The sequence below is a fragment of the Rattus norvegicus genome, chromosome 16 (assembly GCF_036323735.1).
Source record: "Rattus norvegicus strain BN/NHsdMcwi chromosome 16, GRCr8, whole genome shotgun sequence".
In the NCBI taxonomy this organism is placed as follows: domain Eukaryota; kingdom Metazoa; phylum Chordata; class Mammalia; order Rodentia; family Muridae; genus Rattus; species Rattus norvegicus.
In genome coordinates, this window is record NC_086034.1 from 73,194,192 (window position 1) to 73,222,023 (window position 27,832).

The following is a 27,832-nucleotide window of genomic DNA, read 5'->3' on the forward strand; positions in this document are numbered from 1 at the left end:
AGACACAGCTCACATTTTACACAGAATTCTACCACAGTGGCTGTTGCTGCTACTTCATAGTATGGCTCTGCACTGCGCCATGTCTTAATTTTGTACAAGATGTTATTGGTCATGTCCAGAGTTTTACGATACTATACCCAGGCCAAAAGTTCTCGGTTGCAGGTAGGTCTGTTACTTCAGAGAAAACTGGCTCTGACAGCATTACCTAATGTGTGTGTGTGTGTGTGTGTGTGTGTGTGTGTGGCTGGTATTTTAGCTTGTTGGCTCCACCCAGTGGCAGCTGATAAACAGAGAGTTCATTACCATTAAGGCCGATTTCTTACTTCATCTATGTTCAATCTTACTTACCTGAAATCAATATATTACATTAACAGAGCCAAGGGACTGATGATCTCTAGCCTATGGCAATTAGAAAAGACGGGAAAGAAGTATTGATTGATGCCTTGGCCATATTTTATCCCTCAGGAAACCAGACGGACGCTGTGCTCTGACGGCACATCTTCATTCTGTGAGCTGGGTACCCTTCCCCAGGAGACCCAATCTGGCCCTCGAAGTGAAATAGCCATTTCATTTTCCTTCGTGTCAATCTCACTGTCTCTTATTCGATAGCCACCCCTGTCCCTGGGGATATCCGTGGGCAATTTGAATAGTGACAGAAGGGACTTCAGTTCCTTGAGTTCCTGGTTCCTCTTCTTGAGTCACACAAAGCCCCTCTATGTTCTCCTTCCGTTCACACAACCGTGAATCAAGAAGACCCGAGGCAGAAATGGCGCTCACCATTTTAAACAAGAAAAAAGGAAAACACGACGATACGGTCTCCAAGAAAACGAGTTATGTGCTAAATTTCATTTCCTGGCCCTCTCTGGCAAAGGATGCCTTCTTTTGGCACAAAAAGCCACTTGCGATATTTTGACAGTTACACGGGCACAGAGGGAAACAATGATAAGAAAGAACTCTCATGACGATGACCCAAACCGCAGCCATCAAAGCTGTATTTAAAGAAGCGGCCCTAACCCCTACAGATGAAATCAGATTGAACCGTTCTGTATTCAGCAGAGACACAAGGAAAACAAGCAAACAAACCGAGGCTAGCATGGCGCTGGGTGGACTAAGGTACCACGAACAACCAGCAGGTGGCAGAAGCTGACCCAAAGAGATTGTTTTCCCTTTCCTCAGGGATGGGTGGAGTTTGTAAAGGAAAAACTATAGGAAGCCAAGGTCAGGAACAGACCCAACAGGGCCTTCCCAGAGACCGGGAGAGGCCCGGGGAGGTTATTTACAGGAGAGGAAATTGAGGAGAAGGTTGGGGGAGACAGACAAGACATCTGAATGCACCGCTAGCTTCGGGTGACAAACTTTCTCTCAGAGATGCGTACATTCACCCACACAGGGTCCAGGGTTTGAGTTTCTGTCCAGTTCTACCCTCTAGCTAGTCTCACCCCCCCTCACCCTCTCCTCTGAGGAAACAACCAAGTGGATGGGCTTGGCTCTATGCCCTCAGGATGTCAATCTTCTTTCCCAAAGTTTCAGAGCCAGAAGGATTGTCTGGGAGGTCTTGGTGCACAATCTAGGAGACAGAGGTCATGGGCCTGGGGGGGTGGGGGGCTGAGGGGGTGGGGGGCAGCTCATGGCCCTTGAGTCCCTGTCTCCCTCCTTTGCAGTGGACATCTCCTCCCTTTCCACACGCCCAGGATAAAAATGAAGCAGCAGCAATTTTTATTGAGGGAAACCTAAACTGAAAATAGGTTTAAAACATAATTTAAAAAAATAAAACAGCAAAAGTAGCAAAAAATATATGACCTTTTAAAAAACATTTTCCTTTTTTTTTTGTTTGTTTGTTTGTTTTTAATATATAGCTACTGATGCCTCAGGTCCAGCCACCAGGAGCATCTCACCCGACGGGTAAATCTCTAGTCACGACCCTTTTAGAAAGACATGTAAATATATACTCAGATTTATACACTTTGTGTTTTCTTCATAGCTATGTACAGAGCCCCCAAGTCTAGGGCTCAGCCCAAGGGCACATCCCTGCTCCCGACCTCTGACTCACTGTCTTCTGGTACCAGGTATTTGGTCAGCAAAGCAAATTAGTATTGGAATTAAGAAGCTACTGGTACCGTCCATCTGGAGCAGAGGTTGCCCCACCTTCGGTTAAGGCCTAAACAGAAACCTCACTGCTTCAGGAGCCCCAAGGCCCCTGCCACCAGAACACAAAGGGCTGATGGGTCAACAAGAACACCCAGGAAGCTCTTGCTTGCACGCCTATGCCACTTGCTTCCACTCTGGAGACCTCCCAGCAGTTGCCAGGCAGCAGGGTGGGTCTTGGTCCAACACTTGGGAAGGAGGAAGTGGCCACCAGCAAGTACCTGCCTCTTGGCTCCTCTCTCACACAGCAGGCTAAGAAGAGGAAGAGAGGGGTCTTGGGGGTGATGGAAGGGTAGGCCACACAGGAAGGCCTCAGTCAGGCACTGGCTCTTGCCAGCCACAAAGGAGAAGGAGAAAGACAGTGTGTCCAACGGGGAGTTGCAGGTGAGGGGCACGGGTGATGATGGAATGGGGGAAGGCTGGGGACGGCTGGTCATCAGCGCCGTTTGAGTCCACCATTTGCAAGCTGGGTGGGGTGTCGGGGCAGACAGGGCTCCTCAGGTAATGGCTCATGAGAGAAGACAGAGTCCTCCCCTGAAGAGCAGGTAGAGCTCCGTGTGTCCGGAAAGCTTGGCGAGTACTGGTCCAGTGGCATGGACAGGTCCAGATACTCCTGTGACAGAAGAAGATTGGTGGGTGGTACACAAACCTTCCCATGACAGGGTCCTCTCAGGTGCCTATGTGACGACAGCCCAAGTTCCAGCCCGGGGCAGCTCTACCTGGTTGGAGGTCAAGGCCACAATGCGGTCCAGGTCTTCCACCAACTGCTTGAAAGTAGGTCTCTGAGAGGGCACTGCGTGCCAGCAGTCCCGCATCATCATGTACCTGAAGCGGGACGGTGAGGTCAGAGAGGACAAGGGCAGAGTTGGGCTGGAGGGCTCAGGGAGGGATGGACACCATGTCCTCCAAACAGAGCTTCACCCCCTGCCCACCATGCTCCTGCTTTCTTCCTAGCCTGGACCTCAGGAACTTCCCTCCCATGAGCCATCGTCACCCGAGGAACCCCACCCACCATCCCAACATCCAACCCAGCTTGCTAAATGGTGGGCTCAAACAGCATCGACTACTAACTTTCCCCGGCTTCCCCCAACTCATGCTTACAGCTCATTGGTACAGTTACTGGGCTTGTCCATTCGATGACCCTCCTTCAGCAGCTTGAAAAGTTCTTCCACAGGCACACCGGGGTATGGGGAGCCACCCAGAGTGAAGATCTCCCATAAGAGCACCCCAAAAGACCACCTACAGGAGAGCACAGTTTCACTGTGACTTAATTCTTTCCCAAGTCCTCGTGAGAAGCTAGAGTGGTAGGTGTACATCTTGACTCTTTCCTGCCCCAACAAGACCCAGGGGTCAGGGGTCAGGGCACAGGAGACAAGAGGGCACCAAGAGACAGTTCACAGGACAAGACAATGTCCCCACCTCTCCCCTTCCCCCCATTGATGGAATAAGATTCCCATTAGTCTAGCCATGCAGGGCCATTAGAATTCTTTCTCCGGCATATCCCAGGTAATTGTGTATTTCTAACTCACACATCACTCTGGTGGGTGTAGATCCGGTCAAACAATGCCTCAGGTGCCATCCACTTCACAGGCAGCCGGCCCTGCAAGCAGCAGCGTCTGTGTTAGCGGGATGACTCATGGGGCGAACTGAAGATGATGGCTGAGGCAGTGAGGACACAAGTAGGTGGGAGCCAGGGTACGGGACACACATCTGCAGCCCTCCTACAAGCCCTTTTTTCTTGGACCACTCAACCCCCACACGAGAGCAACAGGAAACATCGAAGTGGGCAAAAGTCTAGTGGCAGGGAGCCCCGGGGCCGTGCCGAGCAGGAAACTTACATTGGTGGTTTTCTTATAGTAGTCGATATGGTGAATGTCTCGAGCTAGGCCAAAGTCTGCGATCTTCATGACATTATCCTCTGTCACCAGGACATTCCTAGCAGCCAGGTCTCGGTGTATACACTGAGGAGGGAAAGGACCAGAGGAGATGACAGCCCTGCACTGCCGAGCAGCCATTCAGTCCCCTCTACTCCAGCACTGCCTATGTAGTGGGCAGCAGGACTGCGTTATCTCACGGGTCTTCCTTCTGCCCACCCCACCCCCCCAATATCCTCTAGATCTTCCCATACCCTCCAGACGACCCCTCACAAACATTCTTTAATTCCAGACACCTTCGACTATAGCCTTCTCCAGGACTGTAGCAAGCCCTCCTTTATGCCTTTGTTCTAGATCCTAACCTCTAGCTTTTAGATTCGTAACTCTAAAACAGACCACCTGGGCCTATGCTAGGTGCTAGCTGAGTGCTATGCTAAGTCTGTGGAGGTGTGTGTGCTGAGTACCCTCCTCCCTGGCAAGGCATGTCTGCTCTGCATACGGAGCTCAAGCAAAGACACCATGAGCACTGGAACCATGCCGGGTTAATTTTACTTCTACTATATTGAAACAAGTATTCTTATTCTGTATCTGATGAAATACAGGGGCGGGAGAGAAGAAGAGCACGGCGGACTGCTCTTCCCGAGGCCCTGAGGTCAATTCCCAGCAATCACATGGTCGCTTATAACCACCCGGATTGGGACCTGAGGCCTCTTTTGTCATTCAGGCATACTCGCAAATATATATATAAAACAAAACAAAAAAAAAATTTCTTTCCAGTGTTTTGAGACAGGGTTTCTTTGTTAGTCTTAACTGTCCTAGAATTTGCTATGTAGGCCAGGCTATCAGGCTATCCTCAAACTCAGAGATTGGACTCTGCCTCCTAAGTGCTTGGATTAAAGACTTGGGCCACCACTGCCCAGCAAATAAATGAATCTTGAAAGAAAGAGAAAAGGAGGGAGAGAGGGAGACAGAGAGAGACACACACAAAGAAAGAGAGAGAGAGAGAGATAAGGAGATAGATATAAGGCTGGGTTCTATGACACATGCTCCGTAATCCCAGCCCTTGAGAGAGACCGAGGCAGGATACATTTTACACATTTCAGGCCAGTCTATGCTACACAATGAATGTGAGGCTGGCCTCTGTTACAAAAACTAGTGGGACCTTAATTTCAAAAAGAAAAACACGAATTAAAAATGGCTGAGTCTATGCAGAAAGTGGTTACACAGACTCCTAATCCGCTCTGATCCCAAGGGTACAGAGGCTCTCCCAACTCTCAGAGCCTACAGCACGAGGGGACAGGCTCCATGCCACCACAGCTCTAAAGGATTAACAGTCATAAGCTGGAGACAGGTAGGGCAGTGCTGTGTCAGCATCCCGGCACCAGAGAGACAGAGGGAGAAGGATCGTGAGCTCAAGGCCAGCATGGAGAGCTAGCCGGGTCCAGTCCCACCCTGCCTTTTGTGGGGAGGGGTGTATTCAGTCTCCACACCTTCTTCGAGGCAAGATACTCCATGCCCCGGGCCACCTGATAGGCACAGGACACCAGATCTTTGGAAGACAGCTGTTCCTCAGGGTTGTGGCTGGGGTTGTAGCAATACTCCAGCCCAGGAGGCCTCCGGGCCTGCAGATACTCCCGAAGATTGCCTTTGGAGGCATACTCCACAATGACATAGAGAGGACCTGAGAGCAAAGACGTAGGGACCACAGGTCAGGACATAGGTCAACAAGGGGAGCGCCATGTAATGGAAGCCCCTCCCCCTGACATCACAGCCCACCGTCTCCCATGCCCAGTGTAAACTCTTTCCTGCCTCCTCCAGAGGGAACAGGTAAAGCCATTCTGCCCGAAAGAAAGCCAGAACAAGAATTTTTACCATATAGTCCAGAACGCTCCCAGGCAAAGCTGAGGGTAGGCACCCTAATGCAGAGGCTAATGACATAGTTCCTCTCCGTGTTGGTAAGGAATCTTAAATGAATGCTAATCAGGCTGGCTCAGCTCCTGAATAACACATTAAACCCCCTCCCTGCCCTAGGAGCCACCTACCATCCTGTGTGCACGCCCCCAGCAGGTTGATGATATTCTTGTGCTTCCCGATCATTTTCATCATCTCCATCTCCGAGATCAGGTCCGACAGGTCCTTCTCTGTCGCATCAGCTTCACATGCAAACCAGAGGGGGGGGGTGAGGGAGGTGGAAAGGACATCTGAGGGCCCGGGGAAACAGATCCTGGAGGAGCCCCCTTTTCTCCAGGACTCCCTTCCTTCCCCCTGCTTCCCACCAGGAGCCACCACTACCCTGTGGTGCTACAGAAGGCGGCTAGAGCCACCACAAGAAAAACCAGCCAGTTATGGGATTTAAGAGCATGTGAGCCCCTGGACAACATTAGGAATCAAGGTGAGATTGTAGCAGGTGTGAGCGGAGACTGCATCATAGGATGCCTTCAAAAGGAAAAAGACCACAGGACACAGGAGCTCCACTCACACTTCAACATCTTCACGGCCACTTTGGTCACGCGGTTGGGTTTGTCCTTATCCAGACCGATGGCTTCGGCCAACACCACCTGCCCGAAGCAGCCCTCGCCAAGCGGTTTTCCTAAGACCAGTCTTGAGTGGGAGACAAGCAGTGAGTGACAGTTAGGACTGGACCAACGGGCAGTGTCAGTCAGGGCTGGTAAACGTCAACACCCCCCACACCTCCATTTTTCAAGACAGGGTTTCTCTGGGTAGCCCTGGCTGGCCTGGAACTCGCTCTGTAGATTAGGCTGGCTTTGAACTCAGATCTCTCTACCTCTGCCTCTCCTCCTGAATGTGGGGTAGACCTGCGTGCCTCTGCCTCCCGAGCTCTGGGATCAAAGGTGTGTGACACCATCAACCAAGAAGATCAAGCCTTTTTTTAAATAATTATTTTATGTATATGAGTACACCGTAGCTGTCTTCAGACGCACCAGAGGAGGGCATCAGTTGTAAGCCGCCATGTGGTTGCTGGGAATTGAACTCAGGACCTCTCTGGAAGAGCAATCAGTGCTCTGAACCTGCTGAGCCACCTCTCCAGCCCCCAGATCAAGCATTCCTCTTGGTATGTCACTCAACCAAGAGCAGGAAGTAGTGGGGCTATTTCTAGAGAGGCATCATGTTCTTTCAGTGCCTAGAAGGCCCTGGCACACACAATTCCTACAGCTAGAGCAAAAGCGCGGGCATCCGCGGTGGAAAACTACAGCAGCATTACCTGTCCCGGGGCAGCTCCCAGCGGGGATCTTCAGGGAGCTCATATTCAGAGACGCCAGCTAGCATGGGGGTTCCGCTGGAGGACAGTCGCGAAGGCCGAACCAGGAGAACCCCGGAGTTCATGGATGCGCTGGAGTCAGCTGACACCTGTAAGAAAGAGTGGGGTCACCCTTCTAGCAAGGAGAGGGTGAATCCGTAGCCAGCCCCTCCCTTCCAAATCCCCACTTTTTTTTTTTTTTTAAACCATAAATAGCTCAGATTTACTTCTATTCCTAAGGATGTGGTGAAGACAAACAAATAAACAAACCAAAACCATAACAGAAGCTCTGACTAAGCAGTTTCCACCATCAAAAAGTCTTTCCAGAACCAGGCGGTGGTGGCGCACACCTTTAATCCCAGCACTTGGGAGGCTGAGGCAGGCGATCTCTAAATTCAAGGCCAGCCTGGTCTACAAAGTCAGTTCCAGGACAGCTACACTGAGAAACCTTGTCCTGAAAAACCAAAAGACAAACAAAGTCTTTCTGGGCTCCATTTTGCTTACCTAACCAATGAGCATACCAAATATACCTCTTCAAGCTTAGTGTTTCATGATATAACTGCTCTTCTCTTGTCCCTAACTCTTTGCAAAAACTCTCTGCCTTAGATTTATGGATTCCTAATCCTTACAGGCACCTTTCTGGGTCAGCGGTGTTCTGAGGAATGATTGATCTTTCACGCGTCTGCGCCTTCTAACCCATTCATTTCCTCCCACCGTGTCTCGGGTGACGGAATTAGTTTACAATGTTCCAATGTGTCCAGAAATTGGAGCCAAGTCCAGAGCGGGAGATGAGGAAAACCCAAGAGGGTAGGAAGGGGAGCAGACCCCAGAGGCCCAGGAAGAGGGGGTGAGAAAGTGCTGAACCTGCAAATCCCCCATCTACTTTCTGTTACCTGTCTGCGCAGAGGGATGCTCTTAGCCAGCTTATGCACAGCCATCTGGCTATGGAAGTCGCTCTTCTTGGTGCCGCTCTTCATCTTGTAGATGATGACGGAGCCCACCATACAGGAGATCAGGAAGGCCCCGGTGCAGTAGATAATGATTTCCAGGTACAGAGGTGAGGTCATCACGGCTGGTCTCTCTTCCAGGGCTGGGTCAGTGTGGACAGGGTGTCAGCAGGTCATGGCGGGGCTTTGCTCACAAGAGGTGTGCCCCATGAGAAACCCAGCACCTGCCCCTTTCCCCTGGGATCCTGCCATCAAAGGACCAGGTACCTTGGGACCTCCGAGGTATCCTTAAACATCCTTAAACTCACACCCCATCGAGGGTAAATGCAACCTAGACTGTCCTGGCAAGCAAGCCCAGCACTCATTAACTCCAGTGCCAACTTACTTAGCTGACCACTGGGTTGGATGGGCACCTCAGACCCTGCAGAAGCCCAATGCTGTTCACACATATTATATAGAAACAGACTGTTGTGCCCAAAAGACCAGATAGCCTCAAGACACCTGACAGAGTGGGACCCTAATGAATGCTCATCCTGTGTCTTACCAAACACCCGTCACCTGTTAGAGCAGATCAGTAAATAGCAAAACATAGGCAAAGTAAATGAATGGCTAAATATGTCTCTACATGGAAAACCATGTATTTGACAGTTAAGAAATCTATTCATGCCCCCCCCCCCCGATTCTTAAAATGTAAGGAAATGGGATGGGGCGCGGCAATCACTTTCCTATGTTCTCTATTTAGAATTCATACCGGGCTAGCTAGTTTTATGCCAACGTGACACATGCTGAAGTCATCGGAGAGGAGGAAACCTCACTGGAGAAAACACTTCCATAAGAATGGGCTATAGGGAGCTGGAGAGATGGTCCAGCAGTTAAGAGCACTGACTGCTCTTCCAGAGGTCCTGAGTTCAATTCCCAGCAACCACATGGTAGCTCACAACCATCTGTAATGGGATCTGATGCTCTCTTCTGGTGTGTCTGAAGACAGCTACAATGTACTCATATACATTAAATAAATAAATCTTAAAGGGGGGGGCTATAGGCAAGCCTGTAGGGCATTTTCTTAATTAGTAATTGATAGGGGAGAGCCCAGCCCATTGTGGGCAGTGCCATCCAGATGCTCCTGGGCGCTATAAGAAAGCAGGCTGAGCAAGCACCCCTTCCTGGCCTCTGCACTAGACCTCCTGCCTCTGGGTTCTTGCCCTGTTTCTGTTTCTGCCCCTGACTGCCCTTGATGATGAACTGGGTGATATGGAAGAGTAAGGGAAATAAATAAACTCTTTCCTTCGGTCATGGTGTTTCACCGACGCAGTGGCCATCCCAGCTAAGACACATACTCAACCCCACTTGCCAGCCAGTCTCTCTTTCTCTTCACTACAAGAAACAGAGTCTATCTGCTGGAACCTCCTTGCCCTGCAGGTATATAAGCCCTCCTCCAACAGTCTTCCCTTTAAATCCTCAGCCAGTCAAAGTGACACCCTGGGAGTCCTCCCAGCCCTGAGAGTCCTCCCCCAGCCCGACAAGGAAACAACAGAACTGACGACAGGGAAGGTATCGGTTTGTGTCTGTCCATCATCCCCGCTCTCCCTTACCCCCCATCAAGTGTCAGGAAATGAGGACTCACAGGGAGCACTGACTAAACAGACAGAGACGACGATAAAGACAGGATGCCTCTCTGCTAGCGGCAGTGTGTGAGCACTGCTGGGCAAGCGAGGTGGAAGGGAGAGTGGAGAAGGTATGCACTCAGCCGCCACAGAAGAGCAGCTCTCAGGTCTCATGCAAGCAAAACCATACTGGTCCTGTGGTCACCAGCCCACCACCCAGCAAGGCCACAGGCTCCTTTCTTCCTGGGTAATCCACTGACATAGATCTTCCCACTTGAGAGGGGCAGGCCAGGAGGGATGTCCAGAGAGGTCAAATGGGTACCACCAGGCATCCCGAATGGCTAAGACAGGCCTTTCTTAGGTAGCTCAACTTTGCTATCCCAGTGAGTCAATCAGAGTACAAAGCAGAATGAAGAAGTGTGGTCCAGCAACACTCTATGGAAGCTGTAAACTCCTATTGGCCAAGAGCATGTATCCGTGGAGAAGAGGTCCATGGCTCTTCTTGGGATTGGCTAAAGAAGATTCCATCATTCAAACCCTCTGTACCAAATGGATGAGGGAAGATGCTATACCCAAGGACGGAAGGAGCCTGTGCTGGAAAGCCCAAATGCGAGGTAAACCCAGAGCTCACACATGCATTACATCGGCCAGGGAGAGAGAGAGGCAGATATACATGTGCAAGGGGAGGCTGCTGTGTCACTTCCTGGAAATCCAGGAACTTCCCCTGCTTGTGCCTCAAAGCCTGAGCAGAAAGGGGTACACAGCAGATGGGAGCCGCCCCTTTCTGCCTCTCCCCAGCCCCGTAATGGATGCACTGCTCCCGTGGCAAAGGCAGGACCCGGAGAGGATCGGTGCAGTGTATACCTTCCAGAACGGTCAACCATGCAGAGTGATGGGAGAGTCCGATAGAGTTACCCGCCAAGCACGTATACTCCCCCGCATCCTCAAAGGAGACATTCCGTAGATGAAGCACCTCCATTTCCTTGTCGGTGGTATTAACTCCAGCAGTCTAGAAGAGACGACGGAAGCAAAATGGACAAGCACAGGACATGAGACCTCAGAGAGGCGGAGGAACGGAGGGGACAGAGAAGGGACCAAAACCAGAGGAAGAAATGCTCCCCCAGCATCTCCTTTGCAACAGGGCAGAAAAACCACCAGCCAGCGAGACCTGTTAGAGGAAAACAGCGAGGCTCTGAGGGAGGCTCTCCGGCAGACCTGAGGAGACGACGGCTTGGTTATGACCCTTCACCAGACGCTGGCAGCCACTGGCCCAGCCAAAGCATGCGGGCGGTGGGCAGCATGGAGAAATGGGGCCTGGCAGGTAGGGGGCTGTTTGGTTTTAGGTGGAGAGAGTCAGTGGGTACAGATGGCAGGGAAAGAAAGGCAGTCTCCACACCCAACCCAACACACACACACACACACACACACACACACACGCATGCACACACAACCTGCAGATATCTGGTCCCTTCTCTTAGTCACTATTGAAAACTTCAGTCAACAGCATGGCTGAATACTGTGTTCTTTAGTCAGTAATTTACATAGCCAGACACCATGCAAGAGTAAAGTCTTCCTTTAAGATGGCTGCTATGCTGTATTTTATGGTATATCATTAAAAGTGAGTACAAGTAGAAAAAAAAAAAAAGAAAAGAAAAAAGTTCAGTCAAACATCATTCCTAATATCTCCCAAGTCTACAGAGAGGCACAAACACTTAGACACACACACACACACACACACACACACACACACACAGGAGGTGGGGGGGAGAGAACACACATATACCTAAGGCACAGAGGGAACCACAGATCACCAACACAGTACCAAACCAAACCAGCCTCCCGAGAAGCCAGGGATTTTTCCATGGCTCTGGGCATGAGGAACACAGTAGGAGAAAAAAGGTAGAGTTGGAACTGGCTTCCCAACCTGCCCCAGCAGTGTGGAGCTTAAATCAAGTACCCAGTACAGGGTCCCGTCCATCTCCCCGTTACCTTTTGGCACAGGTCTGGTGACAGTGAGCCACGCAGACTGGTTGGCTTCGCCAATATAATTGGAAACCTTACACACATACTCCCCGCTCTGGGCCTCTGTCACATTGAACAGGGTCAGCACCTCCGCATCCGAGCTATTAATCCCCGAATGCTGGAACAAACCAACGACACACCAGTCAGTTGGGCAAACACCAAGATGTGGCCACACTGTGCTCCCGGGCAGCTTTCAGCCCGAGGAGCCAAGGAGAGGGAGACACTGAGACCTACAGTCTTCTCTTCTGAGTGGGGACAAAACGAAGCTGCTAATGAGAGTGGACAGAGACGGAAAGCTAAAACAGTAAAACAAGGGGGGTCGGAGGGAGGGAGAAAAAGGGAAATGGAGAGGGGGGGAAGAAGAGGAGGGGAGGGCAGGGGGTCCGAGGAAAGGTCACTGTCCCAAAGCAAATATTCAGTATACGTTAAACTCCCTCCTCCAAGACCTGGTTGGGAACATGTAACTGGAGAACGTGCTCCCAAAAGGCCCCAAGTTAGAGAGCTGGCCCCCTTTCTTCCAGAATGTTTTCAGCTCCAGTGGCAAAGAGAAAGGGAGCAGCCAGTAAATCTCTAGGGCAGCCCAGGCAGGGGAGGATGGGCTCTAACTTCTGGTTACTCCTGCTGCAAGATTCACTGGGGACCTTGCCAGTTAGCCCCCTGGATTAACAGAGCCCTCGGACAATGAGTCTGAGAGCAAGAGGAAAAAGGAAGGAAATGCCGTTACTCCTCAACCGGCCTAGAATTTATAGGTGGCATTTACTTTGCCAACTGTTTAAGCAATGCCCTTGCTGTTTACCTTGTTTGCCCAAAGACTGTGACTTAGGAAAAACAAGCAGGAAGACCCTGGGAAACATTTGCTGTTGGAGGCTGTGGTCTCCCGTCACAAGCAAGCAGGAGTTTCAATGTCTTCCTTGAGTAACTGACCCAAGATCCTGGGCCACTCTCGAAGTTCTTTAGGAACCAGCCGCCCGCGTCACCCAGCCACCCTCTGTTCCCAGCTCACCCCCATCTTTGGCTGTCACCAGCCTGTGGCCAGTAGAGTCTGTGCCTTATGGGTAAAGCTGAGCCCAAATCGCAGGCACTGAGCTCCAGGGAACACCTGGTCACCTTCCCAGCAAACTAGCCAAAAATGAGGCTAAGATTACCTTCAGGATCTGGACATACGGCAAGTTGTCTGGACCGATCTTACTCCCATTCACCTCGATGTGCTTCAGCCACTGGATGTGAGGCTGGGGGTCACTGTACACCTTGCACATGAACTCCACGTTGCTGCCCAGGGCCACGGTCTTGTTGGCTGGTAGCCCTGCCTGAAGGATGGGCCGGTGAGGGGATCGCTCTGTGGAGGCGCAGGGAGGGTGGACATGTTAGCCTCTTCACTGACCTGGTCGTGGCTGGGATGCTGACAGTGGTTAAGGCCTACAGTGACCTCTGCAGTATCCTTCCCATTGCTTCTACTAAACTCCAGCCCCTTGAACCTGATCTGAGAGAAGGGGTGCCATTTCTTCCAGACCTGCACCCACAATTCAAGACACAACCAAGTCTAAATAGAGACACACCCCCAGATTCCAGCATCTTAGACTCTTCCCAGACCTCACAGATTAGAATCTCCTCTCTGGGCTATTATCAATGGCAAGGTAAGTATTTGTTTCGAGGCTCTGGATACCCAGAACCTTTTCAATCACTGTCCTGAGATGAACAACACACTGTTCTTCCTGTCTTCCAGGATACTACCAAGTGGACATGATGGCGATTCTGTATTTCAAGGCACTTGGCCTCTGCACCCCAGTATGTGCACTATATGGCTACTTTAATGGTGTCTGTACTGCGAGGACGCAAAGGCCAAAGTTCAGAGCAGGGACTTATAGACCCTGGTATGTTAGTGATGTTCTTTAAGCAACAGCTACTTTTACACTGTATTTCTCATTGCTACACCAAGCTGTGTCTTCCTAGACATGAAGGTTAACAGTAGCTGTTGCTTAATGAATGACTTTTGTTTTCTAAAGTGAGCCAGGAATAGTTGTGCATGCCTTTTAATTCCAGCACTCAGGCAGCTCTCCAGTGAGTTCAAGGGAAGTGTGGTCTACACAGTAAATTCCAGGTGGCCAGGGATACATAGAGATACTTTGTCTCCAAAATAAATAAATGAAAGGAAGGAAGGTTGGGAGAAAAGGCAGACGACAGAAAGAAAGAAAAAAGAAAGAATGGAAGGAAGGAAGGAAGGAAAGAAGGAAGGGAAGGGAAGGAAGGAAATCTTAGCACTTGAGAGGTTGGAGCAGGGGAATGGCCATGAGTTCAAAATCAGGCTAAGTTTTATGGTGAGTTCCACAGCTGTCTGGGCTAAAGTCTAAGATCATTATCTCAAATTGGAAAGAATGAAGGGAGGGAGGGGGAGAGGGAGGGAGCAAAAACTAAAGCTCAAAGTGGGAAGTTTAGTACCAAATGTCCAGAATCCATCCTAGGATCTCAGACTCCTCAGCCGACTTTTCCCATCCCCACCCTGCCTCTGACTGACTCTTGCCCACTTAGCCCCGGCCTTCTTACCCACAACGTCTAGCTGGTAGGTGTGGTTAATGCTCCCATACTCGTTCTCCACGATGCAGGTGTAGTTGCCCTTGTCAGAAGGCACCACAGAGTCCATTATGATGCTCCAAGTGGCGTAACGAACCTGTAGGGCACGGACAGACAAGGGGCTTTGCTGAGGGTCTGCGGAGAGTGCAGTGAGAGCCGCACACACGGCCAGTGATGCACTATTAGTCAAGCATACCACAGAAGGACTGGTTCCCGGTCTATTCACACTCAGAACCCTTCCTGCGAACTAAAACCAGCAAGGTGTGAAGACGCTGGCCATCTTCACGGCAGCATCAGTGATCTGGACAAACATGTCTTTGGGAAATTCTCCTAAGCTCACTGGGAATCCTCGCCATGTCCGCCTGACGTGACGAAAGTTTCACAAACTATCTCCTCAGGGTTGGCAAGATGGCTCCGTGGATAAAGGCACTTGCCCCAGGAAGTGGACAGAGATAAGGAATTCCTACAAGTAGTCCTCGGACCTCCATGTGCACACCACTGCTTGCACATGTGCACACAAAATATAAATGAACATATAATAAAAATAACGCAGAAACCATGTCTCTTCTTCTGCTGACTATGGTCAGATCCGTCCTCAACCGTCCCCTGCTCTTCCACGGAGGAACTGCGGCAGGCTGCTCACCACGGCTGCCCTTTGACATTTACCTCCTTATGTGGTTACAGAACTGAGTGGTGGTGGCAGACACTTTTAATCCTAGTATTTGAGAGGGAGAGACAGACAGATTTCTGAGTTCTAGGCCAGCCAGAGCTACACAGAGAAATCCTTGTTGGGGGCCAGAGGCGGGGGGGGGGGCGGGGGGAGACACGACGACACACGATCAAATAATTAATAGAGAAATTAATAGAGAAAAAGATCGTGTGTGTCTGTGTGTGTGCGCACACGTGCGCATCCACAAAAGCCCTGAAGCTAGAGTTCTAGGTGGTTGTGAGTTGCCTGATGTGGGTGTTGGTCAGCAGACTCTGGTACTCTGGAACAGAGTAGTATATGCTTAACCACTAAGCTGCCTCTCTAGCCAGCCCCTCGTACTTATACAGGAGCAATGAGAAGCCATTCAGGTACTCAGAAGAGTCAGGAGTTCAGACCAGTCTGGGGCACATAGAGAAGGGGCACAGTCCTAAAAAAGTCATAAAGGTATGAGAAAAGAGACTCTAGGGGAGTCAGACATATTTGGGACCTGGGGGAATCATCAGATCTCTGAGGAAGAGATTCTCATCAAAAATGTTCTTCCTACAAGGGAGAGGAAGCGGCTTATTGGCATAGGAAATGCCCACTGGTATCAAAAAGCAACACAAACACATTGACCAGTTGTGTTTCTTGGCAAATGTCTCGGAAGTCTGTCATTCGAATATCCAGTTATGGAGGTGACTGGTTTTCCCTTTTAGGACTTAAGGGCTGAAGATGAACCTCAATGGTGCAGGTTTCGCATGCACCATGGAGGAGCAAGACAAGGAAAGGTCATGGGAAAGAGAAGGAAGTGGATGATGGGTACTGACATATCTACACTTAAAACATATCTAAAACTTTCGGATCTAATAATTCCAGTTCCAGTAATCTGTCCTGAGAAAGGCCCTTTAAAAGTATGCAAGAGGGCCGTGTGGTGGCACATGCCCTTCTTCAATCCCAGTACCTAGGATGCAGAGGCAGGTGGCTCTCTGTGAGCTTGAGGGCAGCCTGGTGGTCAGTGAGTTCCAGGACAGCCAGAACTAAGTAGAGAGAGATCATGGATCAAAACCCAGAGAGGGGAGGGAGGGAAGGAGAGAGGGAGGGAGGAGTGGACTAATGGTGGCTGGTAAGATAACTGGTAAAGAAAGGGACTTGTGACCATGCCTGACGACCCGAGGTCATCTCCAGGACCCTCCTAGGTGAAGGAGAACAGAGCCTTCCCTGTTTTCCTCACATCTCCACATGCTTATCCTCCCGCAAACAAAAAATTTTAAAGTAGTAAAAAATCAAAACACTATAGTTCTCAGGAATCTGGCACCCTCTTCAGACTTCTGCAGGCACTAGGCACACACACACACACACACACACACACACACACACACACACGCATGCGAAACAATTATAAAATAAACTTTAAAAATCAACAACAAAAACCTTTAAAAAGGCAACCACAACAACAACAACAAAAACAACAACAAAGTAATCAAAGCAGGTAACACAGACATTTGCTATCCCAGCCCCCATCCAACGCCTTGCTCTACCTGTTCTTTGGTCTGTATGTACCCTTACCTTGTAGCCTCCGATCCGGTGGTCAGGTTTGAATTCCTTGCCATTTTTCAACCAGCGCAAAGTGGGGCTGGGTGTCCCACTCGACGGGCATTTGAATTTCACCGTCTTGGCAGCTGGCACTGCGTGCAGTTTCTTCTCCATTTTCTCTGGGGATGTCCAGTATGGCGCCACAGCTGTCAAGGAAAAGCCAGAGGACACAGATGAGGGCAGCAGGAGTGATCAGGCTCAGAAGCCAGGGCCCAGGCGGGACCACATGCACCCTGTCTGCCTGCTCAGCACCCTAGGTCATCTAGGGGGGGCAGCAGCTAGGCACTGTGGGAGCCTCTCTCCTCCCATTTCAGACAGGCCTTCCTCTAAGTCCCAACTCCCAAGTCCCAAAGGCAGAAAGATAGAAAACAGTGTCTCACGCCTACGGTTTGGTTTGGTGTTGTCTGTCTCTTTCTCCTCTGAGGAGGAGTCATCATCATCGTCATCGTCCTCCGAGGATGGCAGTGCATCTATGAGAGGAAGGAGGGAAACTGAGGTATGTCCAAGCATTTCTAGACTGCCATCCGAACAGCAGTTGCCCAGTCTAGACCACCTCAGTGCGGTCACAGACATCCATCCTGTAAGGACTCCCAATTTTACTGAATTTTGCCTCAGTGACAGTTTCTGTTTAAGAACTGCGTGCTCCAGCGCTCATCCCGGCCCAGTGCACTGCCTTCTGCCTAAAAGTCCAGATGGCTCTAGCCGGGCTACCTCCTTTTTGCCAAATTTATTTAATTCCAGCCCATATACCAAGACCTCTCAGCTAACAGTACCACCTGGGTACCCACAACAGCAGATGAAGAATTGGTTTTCTTTGGACATCAACTGTTGAGAAACCAAGGCTGATCTAGACACCTGGGCCTTGCGGATACTTCTAAAGCCATGGGCTAAACAGCCTGCAGTTAGAATCTTCTAGTGTGAATCTCCTGAGGGCTGGGAGCTGCCTGCTTCCCTTTCTCTCTCTCTTTCCCCCAAAGATTTATTTTTTAATTTATATATATGTATATGAGCCTGTATGAGCATGTCCCATGTGCATTCAGGAGCCTGAGGGGGCGTGGGCCAGAACAGGGTGCTGGATCCCCAGGAACTGAAGTCACAGGCATCTGTAAAAAAGCCATGAATGCTGGGAACCAAATCCAGGTCCTCTGCAAGGGTGTCAGGTTCTCTTAACAGCTGGGCAATCTCTCTTGCTCCAGAGCTGCCTTTTCTGTAGATGTTTTAAGATAGTGTGTCTCGTGGTGTGGAGATGTAGACAAGGCTGGCTTCGAACTCAAAACAAGAGATCCTCTGGAGTGCTGGGATTAAAGGTACACACTGCTGTGCCCGGCTATAGCTGCCTTCACTCCCCAAATGGGATGTGCCTCGTGTAAAAACAGGCTATGTGAGGTAGCACCTTTAATCCCGGCACTTGGGAGCAAGCGGAACTCTGTGACTCTGAGACCAGCCTGGTCTCCGTGAGTTGCAGGACAGCCAGGGCTTGCATAGAGAGATCCTCCACTCCATAAATGGGATGCACCCCGTTTAAAAAAGAAAAGTCTCAATATCCACTAGAGGTCTCTCTAGTCCCCGATGCCACTCTTGGGGACTAGGGAAACTTGTTCCTTAACTGGGGACAAGTTCTACATGGTGCCTGGGATGAGGTACCAAGTACCTCATGTTGGCATAAAGGAAGTTCCAGCTTTTCTGGAATGTGGCTTTGTGAAAGTCACATTCTACAGGAAACATATCCCCAGCCATAAGAGTTCTAGGCTCCCTCGCCGGGCTGCCAGACAACAGGTTTTCTTCTTCCCACAAAGCCTGAACATTGCCGTGTACCCGAGTCCTTCCCACCACGGCAGGAACCTTACCATATGTTCTCAGGTTCCAACCACTAAGCCTAGGACTTGACAAGATCAAGCTGGCCGAGCCCCACTTAGAGTGACCTGGACATGCTGTGCTGGGGAAATGACAGGGGTCTTAACACCCCAAAGCATTAATAATCACCTCTGAGGTAGGTCTTAGCTTGGCATCTGCCCTACCGGGTCAACCTCCTGAGAGCTAAAGCCACGCAGCGGGCAGGGAGAGCAATGTTAGTGGGCGGCAGTTCTGAAGCAGAGTCGGGCGGATTGTGGAGAGGGAAGGAAGTTCGCCTCCCTTGAAAACTAGCAAAGTTGGAGGAGAGGACAGGGGGTACGGGTGGGGAGGGGCAGAGGGCATTGCTACCAACCTGAGACATTGACGGAGAAGTAGGTGGTATCGCTGCCAGAGGGGCTGTTGGTCACACAAGCGTAGAGGCCAGAGTCAGCGGGGATGGAATCCCGCACCTCCACCTCCTCCCCTGTGATGCGTGTACGGTTGCTTTCCGCCAGCTGCACCCCATCCCGCAGCCAGTTGATGCTCTGCACATCATCGCGCAGCCGGCAGCGAAGCTGTAGCAGGTCACCAGGGTGGACCAGGAGAGACTCCACTTCCACAGGGACTCCCCAGGGCTGAGCTGCAGCCACCCACAGGGGCCAGGAAGAAGAGCCAAGTGGAGAAAGGAGGAGGAGAAAGGGAGTTAGGTGAGCCATAGGTCACTGCACTGTCCGAGCCTCAGTTGAGGCAACAGAGCCGGGGACTGGGATATGTACCAGTTGGAAACGCTGGGCAACCTGAGGTCCCCAGCCCGTCTCCTCCACCCCACTTCTCCGTAAGTCAAAGAAGAAAAAGGCAAAGTTAGGAAGCAGCCGCAGCAGCATTAAGCAGTGTTTCAACTTCCTCCAGTCTAAGGGGAAAGGTCTTTCCAGATCTAGAATGCCCCCTTCCCCGTATGCTGCTCAATTCTTGGTTACTTCCCACCAGAACACCCCAGTCCTTCTTAGCCCTGTCAGTCAGCCTCACCCCTTTCCCTAGCGAACCAACCCGACCCCTCACAAACCCAGCAGTCCCAACGCCCAAGATGAGAGCAGGAATTTGGTCAACCGGGGCTCTTGGTACACATGACTCAGCGTGGGCGGGGGCCTGGCCCTCCAGCAACACAGATGCGTTATGTGGGAGGGACAGCCAAGGAGAGGTCAGCTCAGGGGAGCCTCCAGCTAACAGGTGTTAGGCCCAAGGCCTGCAGCTGCCACAACGGCACATTTGCTCTGGCAGCAGACATGGCACACATAAACCCTTTTTCATCGCCTGCCTGGCTTCACCCCTCTCCTGCACCCCATCTTCCTCCTTAGGACACAGTGTCACACTGTGGTGGTGTGACAGACAGAGAATGGCTCCCATATTGAGCATCTGATCCTGGGTTAGCAGAACTGTTCTGGGAAGAAGTAGATGTCTTTGTTGGAGAAGGTGTTATCCCGGTGAGCAAGGTTTCAAAAGTTCATGCCAGACCCAGTTACTCAGTCCATCTGTCTGTCTGTTTCTCTCTCTTCTTTCCCTCCCTTCCTTCCTCCAACTTGTAGACCAGTAAGCTCTCAGCTGCAGTTCCGGTACCTTGCCTGCCTGTGTGCTACCAGAGTGCTACCAAAAACAGTCATAGACTCACCCTCAGAAGCTGTAAGCCAGCCCCCAGTTAAGTGCTTTCTTTAACTTGCCTTGGTCCTGGTGTCTCCTCATGGAGATAGAAAAGTAGCTAAGGTGCACATACCCCTAGGCATCCCCTTCTGTATCTCAACCAGAAGTACAAGACCTATCCCGTGGAGAGCACCCACCCCTCCTGCAAATGAACTGCTTCACCATCAGAAAACCCATATTCTTGGCACTATCAGTAGTCTGCCATACTGGCCAAAGACGTCCCTTTGCTAAGAAGGAACCAAAGAAGTTTCTGCTCTTTTTTGGATGTTCAAATGAATGGCTGGCCTCCAAAAAGAATGTTCTAGGTGCCTGCCACCCACCTAGGCTCAAGTCACAGGTGCCTGAGACTCTGAAACAACTCCTTCAGCCCTGGTCTGATCCCATCCTCTGCCTCTCTCTAGGAGTTCACCAGCGTTCAAAGCAGCAGGGACCTTAGTTCTAACCACCACCTGGCCTTCTTCTTTTTCAGGGCCTCACTTTCTAGCCCTGGAACTTACAGAGGTCCACCAACTTCTTCACCCTGTGTGCTGGGGTTCACGGTATGTAGCCAACCCTTTCTTACACCGGACTTTGGTTTTCTGAGACAAAGTCTTACTGTATAGCCCAGAGTGCCTTGACTCACTGTGTAGCACAGACTGGCCCCACCAAATCTGACCCCGAATCTGACGCCCCCACCCCACCCCCACCCCCTTCTTTTGCAGGGCTTGGAGTAGAAGCAGGTGCTGGGCAAAGCGCCTTACAGATCCTCACCTCTCTCTTTTAGATTGGTTTCATTTTTAACTGTATTTCTGTGCTTTGTGTCTGTCTGTGGGCATTTGCACGTGGGAACGTGGGTCCCTGGGGAGGTCAGAGGTGTCCCATCACCCACCTAAAGCTGGAGTTAGGGACAGTTGTGAGCCACGGGATATGGGCAGAGGGAGCCAAACTGGGACCCACCCTCCATACTTCGATCCTCCTAAGCCCTGAGCTACCACTCCAGCTCCTTACTTCTCATTTTAACAAGTCTTTTTCTGGAGCGGTCCACTAGAAGCCTTAGGTACGTGGGGGTGGGAGGAGATGGGGGAGGTGGGGGGGGGGGTTGAACATAGCTTTTCTTCCTAGGAGCCCACACACTGCTGTTTATCAACCTAAGGACTCTGTCTCCTAAACACAGTGCCATCAAGTCGAGTCTGGATACCAGTGAGCTAACACATGTTTATTTTTGTGCTCTGGTCAAGGAGAGCACCAGAGGAGAGCAGAGAGCACCAGAGGAGAACAGAAGACACAGTTGATTAAAAATAGCTGCCGTGGACCATTCTTTCAGTTTATGTTTTTTGCCGAAAGAATTAAAAAACCAGCCTGGACTGGACCCTGAAGGAGAGCGGCAAGCGTTCCTTCCTCCTATTGATCCGATTTCATTTCCCTCAAGTGATCTCACTCATTAAATATTTTGCCGCTCCTGATCCGGACTGGCCACTGGTCAACAACAGTGAAGTCGAATTCTCAGAGTCCAGGCATCACATCACACAGGTCCCAGAATTGGCTCCCAAAGAACTCAGCAGAGAGAATAGACAGGCATGCTCCCATGGGAAGGAGCCGGCGTCTGCCCTTTCCCATGGCCATAACTTCTAGCTGGCACTGACCAACGTGGAAAAGAAACTCATCTCTGAGCTACGAAAGCCTCGGGAACCAGCATCCTTGTTCCAACTCCCCCTTCGCCCCCACTCCCACTCCCACCCCTCTCGCTCTTGCAGCCATTCTCAGACAACACTCCTCCCAGCCCTACACTCTGGTTTACATAGTCACTGTCCTCATCAAAATCTTACTCTAGATATAATGTAAGACCCAAGTCCCCCCCCACCCCCTTGCCTCCCTTTGGTTTTTTTGAGACAGGGTTTCTCTCTGTAGCCCTGGATGTTTGGGAAGCCGTTCTTAAGACCAGGCTGGCCTGCTGGGATTAAAGGCATGTATAACCACCCCTTGGCCTCCAAGGCTCCTGCCAATCCAATCCTGTCTTCCCAACACTCCACCCAACCTTGTTCGTGCCTTCCCCCCAAACCCAGCTATGTCTCAGCACAACTGTGCCATCCTCCTGCAGAGAAACCAGACTTCCGATGACACCAGTCATAACCTCCGGAGTTCTCCAGCCTCAATCAGTCAAAGCCTACTGTCAGAAAAATCCCAGCAGCCTTTAGTCTGCATAGTGTTTAATTTTTCACAATACTCAGTTCAGACAAAAAAAAAATTTCTGTCCAAAGGTTCTTCACCCATGGTTGATTGAACCAGCAGAACCCATAGAAATGGAAGAGTAGTTGTATATTCAGAGTTAGAAAACCATTCCAAAAATCGAATTTTAGACTATTTTACCTCCCTGCCTCAGAAAAAAAAAAAAAAAAGCCAAAAACCAAAAAGCTCGCACATACCCATAGAACTGAGTCTCCTACACATCCTATAGACATAGAGACAGACATAGAGACAGACAGACATAGAGACAGACATAGAGACAGACAGACATAGAGACATAGAGACAGACAGACAGACAGACAGACAGACAGACACACACACACACACACACACACACACACACACACACACACACAGAGTTTCTCAATAGCTCTGGTTAACCTGGAATTCATTGTAGACAAGCCTGGGCCTTGAACTCAGAGACCGCCTGCCTATGCTTCCCAGCTTCTGGGGTCACAGTCGCCTGACACTGTGCCCTGCAGCCATACCACATACTAGCCACCACTGTTCTGTGCATTTCCCACAATGGGAGCATGCACTGTGCGGTACTTTGGGACTGTGTTGTGTAGGCAAGGTCCTTCTAGGTCAGAGCTGTTCTCCAAATTTCTTTCTTTTTCACGGCTGAACAGTGTTTGGGTGTATGACCTATCACATTCCAGTGACAGGAGGATGTCAGGGAGTACTGTCCCTCAGGGATGACAAGTAGCCATTCCTTGCTCTCTCCTAAATACTAGAAAGCAACCCAGACCAGGACTTATTTTAGAAGACTCATAAATCAGCCAAGGGGCTGTAACTGGGTTCTCTATTTACAAAGCAGCCATAAAGAAAGTTACTTTGTTGTGGGAGGCCTGGAAAGGTAACAAGTTGGACTCTTACCTGTGTGTTAGAGTGACCCTAACACTGACTCTGTTACTAGGTAAGGTGGTTTAATTGTTCAGTAACAACCCACTACGGCTGTGGCCCTCCCTCACATCTTCCTTTGACAAGAGGAAGTCCGCATTCATAGCCTCTTCTGAGCTGGACTTTGTCAGTCAAAACCGATAGGCTGGAGCTACAATGTGGCAGGTTTATCAGCCAATGAGAGACCAGCTAACTTCTACTTTGATTAAACTGGCTGTGAAGGAGGAAAAAGGGGGCCACCTGATTGCTTGACCTATGCTGAAATCCACATTCCAGTCCTTGATAGAAGATTGGATAGGATAGCATGGGACAGCATGGGGTAGGATAGGGACCTGTTGAAATAAAGTAGAGGCAACCAGACAGACTTGCTGCCAAGCCTGACAACCCAAGTTTAACCCTTAGAACCCATGTGGTGGGAAAAGAGAATGAGCTCCCCTGACCTTACTACATACACAATAAACAAACATAAATGTCTTGTAAAACTGTTTTTTGTTTTGTTTTGTTTTGTTTTTTGAGACAGGATCTCACTATGTAGTCCTGTCTGGCCTGGAACTCACTACGTAGCTGGCTTCAAATTTACAAGAGATCTGCCTGTGTCTGCTTCCTAAGTATTGAGATTAAAAGTATGTCCCTCCAAGCTGATTGAAAAACATTTTAAGGGGGCTGGAGTGATGGCTCAGAGGTTAAGAACACTGGCTGCCCTTCCAGAGGTCCCAGGTTTGGTCCCTAGCACCTACATGGCAGCTTGCAACCACCTCTAGTGCCAGTTACAAGATATCTACAGCCCTCTTCTGGCATCTTTGGATGCCAGGCATACATGTGGTACACGGACATACAGGTACACAGAACACCCATACACATAAAACGAATAAATCTTGGGAGCTGGAGAGATGGCTCAGTGGTTAAAAGCGCCGGCTGCTCTTCCAGAGGTCCTGAGTTCAATTCCCAGCCACCACATGGTGGTTCATAGCCATTTATAATAGACTCTGATGCCCTCTTCTGGTATGCAGATATACATGCAGATACAGCACTCATACACATAAAATAAGTAAATCTTTCTAAAAAGTAAAAAAAAAAAAAAAAGAAAAAACATTAAAAAAAAAACTTCTTATCCTTCGTGTATATATGCTACATGCATCTCATCCCAAAAGATGAAACAGGGCACTCACTATCTTCTGGAAACACAAGGCATCTCGATCTTCAGTGATCTGGTGTGGGGCTGATAATGTCTGACTGTGCGTCAGCTTACACTGTCTACCCGTCCGCAGAGTATTGGACAGTAAAGCTGCAGAAAACAGCAAAACCATACTACAGAATGGTATCCCTACCACTATCACCAGGTTAGAGCCCGGCAGGTTAGACAGAGTTTGCTGGGAGCATTCTCACAGGGGGCTCAGATTGCAACCCTGAATCCTAAAGCCTGTGTGGACAACTGTCTAAAACATAGGAGGGAAAAGTCTGGTGTGCGTCCTAGCAACAGGGAAGCTGAAGAGGGGGGACACTGGAGTGAATACCAACCTGAGCTACACTGGCAACATAGAGGGAAGAGGGGAAGAAGAAAGGAGGGGGGCCAGGGGGGAAATTTCATACATGGTCGATGAGAAAACAGGCTGCACCGGTGGTCCCTTTAGAGCAGTGCTTCTCAACCTATGGATCATGACCTCTTTTGGGTCGAAAGTTCCTTTCTCAGGGTTTGCCTAAGGCTATCTGAAACACACAGATATTTACGAATCTTTTTTTTTTTTTTTTAATTTTTGAGACAAGGTTTCTCTGTGTAGCCTTGGCTATCCCCAAACTTAGAGATCTGCCTGCCTCTGCTCCCCAACCCTTGCCAGGGAGGGGATCAAAGGCCTGAAGCTACAGTAACAATTTAAAACGGTAGCAAAAACACAGTTACTAAGTAGCCACTGCTTTAGAGAGAAGGGAAAATGTGTCAACCCTATCCAGCTTCTCTATTAGAGCCTCTAGAACAGGAGTGGGGAACCAGACTTCAGTAATCTTCAAGAAATCAGCCACAAAGGGCATACCGCTTTTATGTTGAAGAACATGATAAATGTGAATGAAACCCTATGCCCCCCTTTCCTGCTTGTACCCCAAATACTTTGGCTATTGTGGTAACTTCTCAACAAGCCAAGAGGGGTGGCATTTGCTTATGGCAGAGCAGGCCAGAAGTGATCCAGTCTTTTAGCAGGTAATTCTGGTCTGAGCATGTTGATCCAATAACCTGACTCTAAATCTGATTTCTGACATGAGCCGTAGGTGAGTGGGAGACGGAGCCTTGAGGCCCAAATCCATATAAATCTTATTAAGGGTCAGCTTGTACAGTGTTCAATAGAAGACAGCCATTAAAGAAATGCTTGGGGGCCACACCTGTCTGTGGAGGCCGGAAGTGCAGCCCACTCGGGCCATGTGAATAAGTATCTCACATTACAACATCATTTCCTGGGATGGCAGGATGGTTCACTTGGCAAGCAAGCTTGCTGCAAAGCCTGATTGAGATCTGCCTCCAGGACTCCCGTGGTAGAGAGATCCAACCCCTACAAGCTATCCTCTGACCACCACACGTGCACCGTGGCATATACATATGCCTCTGCCTTGCGTTTGCGTGTGCACACACACCAATTCAAAAAAAATGCAATTTAAAAACTGTATTAAAACACACCATGTCCTTCCCCAGGCCTGGTTCTATAAAACACAACTTGGACCGAGGGCAGTGCATGCCCAACCCCCACACTTTCGTGTGACTTCAAAGAGGAGAGACAGCACAATCGCACACCACTTTGCCATTCGCCTCACCCCCCCCCCCCCCGTGACGCTTCCCATTCACAGCCGTGTAAACCAGACACTGACACACAGCAAGCATTTCTCCAGGCTGCTGTCTCCTTTGCATGGCAGCCTTAAAGAGTTCCTTACGTCCTCTCTATCCTGTGGCTGTGGGGCTTGTGCCGTGCACGGCTCTCTTCTTGTGTTACCTCATCAGATCCCCACAGTTGCTAGAGTAGGGTACCACCGTCTGTACCCTCATTTCAGAGAGGGGAAATGGAGGCATACAGAGGTACAAGGTTTACCAGGACAATGCTCCTGGGTGGTAAGTGCTATAGAGAGCTGGGATCCAAACCCAAGCACCCTGCTTCTTGAGAACACACGTCCCAGCACAGCTCACCCTTTCCTTTACTTCTGTCTTTTGTTCTGCCTCCCCCACTCCCCACCCCAGCCCCCTTGAGACAGACTGGATGGCCTGAGCTGGTCTTCCATTTATTATGAAAGTCACAGTGACCTCAAATTTAAGTCAGGCCTCCTGCCTCTGGAGTGTACAATTTAGCTTCACCGTGTCTTTAAACTCACTGACTTTTAGAGATCTGTGAAGATGCTTTAATCCCATCGAATAGAACCCAGTCTCCCCTCTTCTCGCATGGGATCCTAAAATCAGCTGCCCCGGGCTTATTCCCACCCCTACACTCCCAATCTCACAGCTTAATCTCATCAATACCTTAAGAATTCATTTACCTTGCTCTGTCTGCAGACACACAACTTGATGAAACCCAGCACTCTGGAGGCAGAGTCGGGCAGATCTCCGTGGGTTAAGGGCAGCCTGGGCTACACGGTAAAAACCCTGTCTCAAAACATGCAGACAAAGCCAAAAAACCAAAAACGGTGCTTTTAACCTGAAGGAACCCCTCCATTTGAGCAGGTTTGGGAATTGGGCGTCCCCTCCTCATGGCAGACCCCTAACTAATAATGATGGCCCTCCTTGGTACCGCATGTGGCACTAACAAACCACAGTGACCTGTGATAGGGCTACTTGGTTTTAAAGAAGTGGAGGTTGGCTGTGAAACTTCCTGCAAAGTCACAAAAGGGCTTTAAGTGTCTGGTCAGCTGTGTCCTGGGCTCCTCCTTGATGCTTCTCACCCCAAGTGAGGATGAGAAACAGGTAGGGATGACCCACTGATGGATTGCGGGCACAGCAACGTCCTGACCACAGGGAGGCTCTCAGCCCTCCCCGCAGCCCCCCTCCCCCAGTCAGCTGTCTTCTCACCCTCCATTTACAGTTTACAGCTGATAACCTCTAGCACCATCCACATTAGTCAATGGGCCTGGATGTCTCCTCCATAGATCAGAGGTCCTGAGAGAAGTCCTGGCTCAACAGCAGAGGTGACAACGTGCTGTCTCTCGGATCCTCTCACACTCTGAGATCACCAAGATCTCAGACCTATTCCCTCTTCAAGAATCACAGAGCTGCTGGATACTGGTGGCACATGCACTCAGGAGGCAGAGGCAGGCAGATCTCTGTGAGTTTGAGGCCCAGCCTGGTCCACAGAGCGAGTTCCAGGACAGCGAGGGCTACACAGAGAAACCCTGTCTTTTTTTTTTTTCTTTCTTTCTTTCTTTTTTTCCGGAGCTGAGGACCGAACCCAGGGCCTTGCGCTTTCTAGGCAAGCGCTCTACCACTGAGCTAAATCCCCAACCCTGAGAAACCCTGT

At 50.2% G+C, this 27,832-nt stretch overlaps 1 protein-coding gene and 1 non-coding gene across 14 annotated transcripts in view; one reads left to right on the plus strand and one right to left on the minus strand.

Annotated features, from left to right (window-relative positions):
• Window positions 1-439: 439 nt before the first annotated feature.
• Fgfr1 (Fibroblast growth factor receptor 1) overlaps window positions 440-27,832 on the minus strand; it is a 55,225-nt gene continuing 27,832 nt past the window's right edge. For 4 of the 13 annotated variants that reach the window (XM_063275747.1, XM_063275749.1, XM_063275750.1 and 1 more), the window contains exons 3-18: window positions 18,907-19,173; window positions 17,081-17,170; window positions 16,674-16,846; window positions 14,393-14,516; window positions 12,997-13,187; window positions 10,694-10,838; window positions 8,165-8,368; window positions 7,243-7,387; window positions 6,499-6,620; window positions 6,062-6,172; window positions 5,510-5,700; window positions 3,984-4,106; window positions 3,675-3,745; window positions 3,247-3,384; window positions 2,865-2,970; window positions 1,694-2,758 (exon numbers count right to left, since the gene is read on the minus strand). In XM_063275747.1, coding sequence (XP_063131817.1) covers window positions 2,582-2,758; window positions 2,865-2,970; window positions 3,247-3,384; window positions 3,675-3,745; window positions 3,984-4,106; window positions 5,510-5,700; window positions 6,062-6,172; window positions 6,499-6,620; window positions 7,243-7,387; window positions 8,165-8,368; window positions 10,694-10,838; window positions 12,997-13,187; window positions 14,393-14,516; window positions 16,674-16,846; window positions 17,081-17,170; window positions 18,907-19,173 — 2,378 coding nt within the window. In that variant the 3' untranslated portion in view covers window positions 1,694-2,581. Of the gene's footprint in view, window positions 2,759-2,864; window positions 2,971-3,246; window positions 3,385-3,674; window positions 3,746-3,983; window positions 4,107-5,509; window positions 5,701-6,061; window positions 6,173-6,498; window positions 6,621-7,242; window positions 7,389-8,164; window positions 8,369-10,693; window positions 10,839-12,996; window positions 13,188-14,392; window positions 14,517-16,673; window positions 16,847-17,080; window positions 17,171-18,906; window positions 19,174-27,832 lie in introns of all 13 variants that reach the window. The other 9 variants (XM_063275751.1, XM_063275752.1, NM_024146.2 and 6 more) reach the window with 8 other exon arrangements.
• LOC120097583 (small nucleolar RNA SNORA15) lies at window positions 11,333-11,459 on the plus strand. Its single transcript, XR_005495154.1, has one exon. It is a non-coding gene; the product is annotated as a small nucleolar RNA SNORA15 (small nucleolar RNA).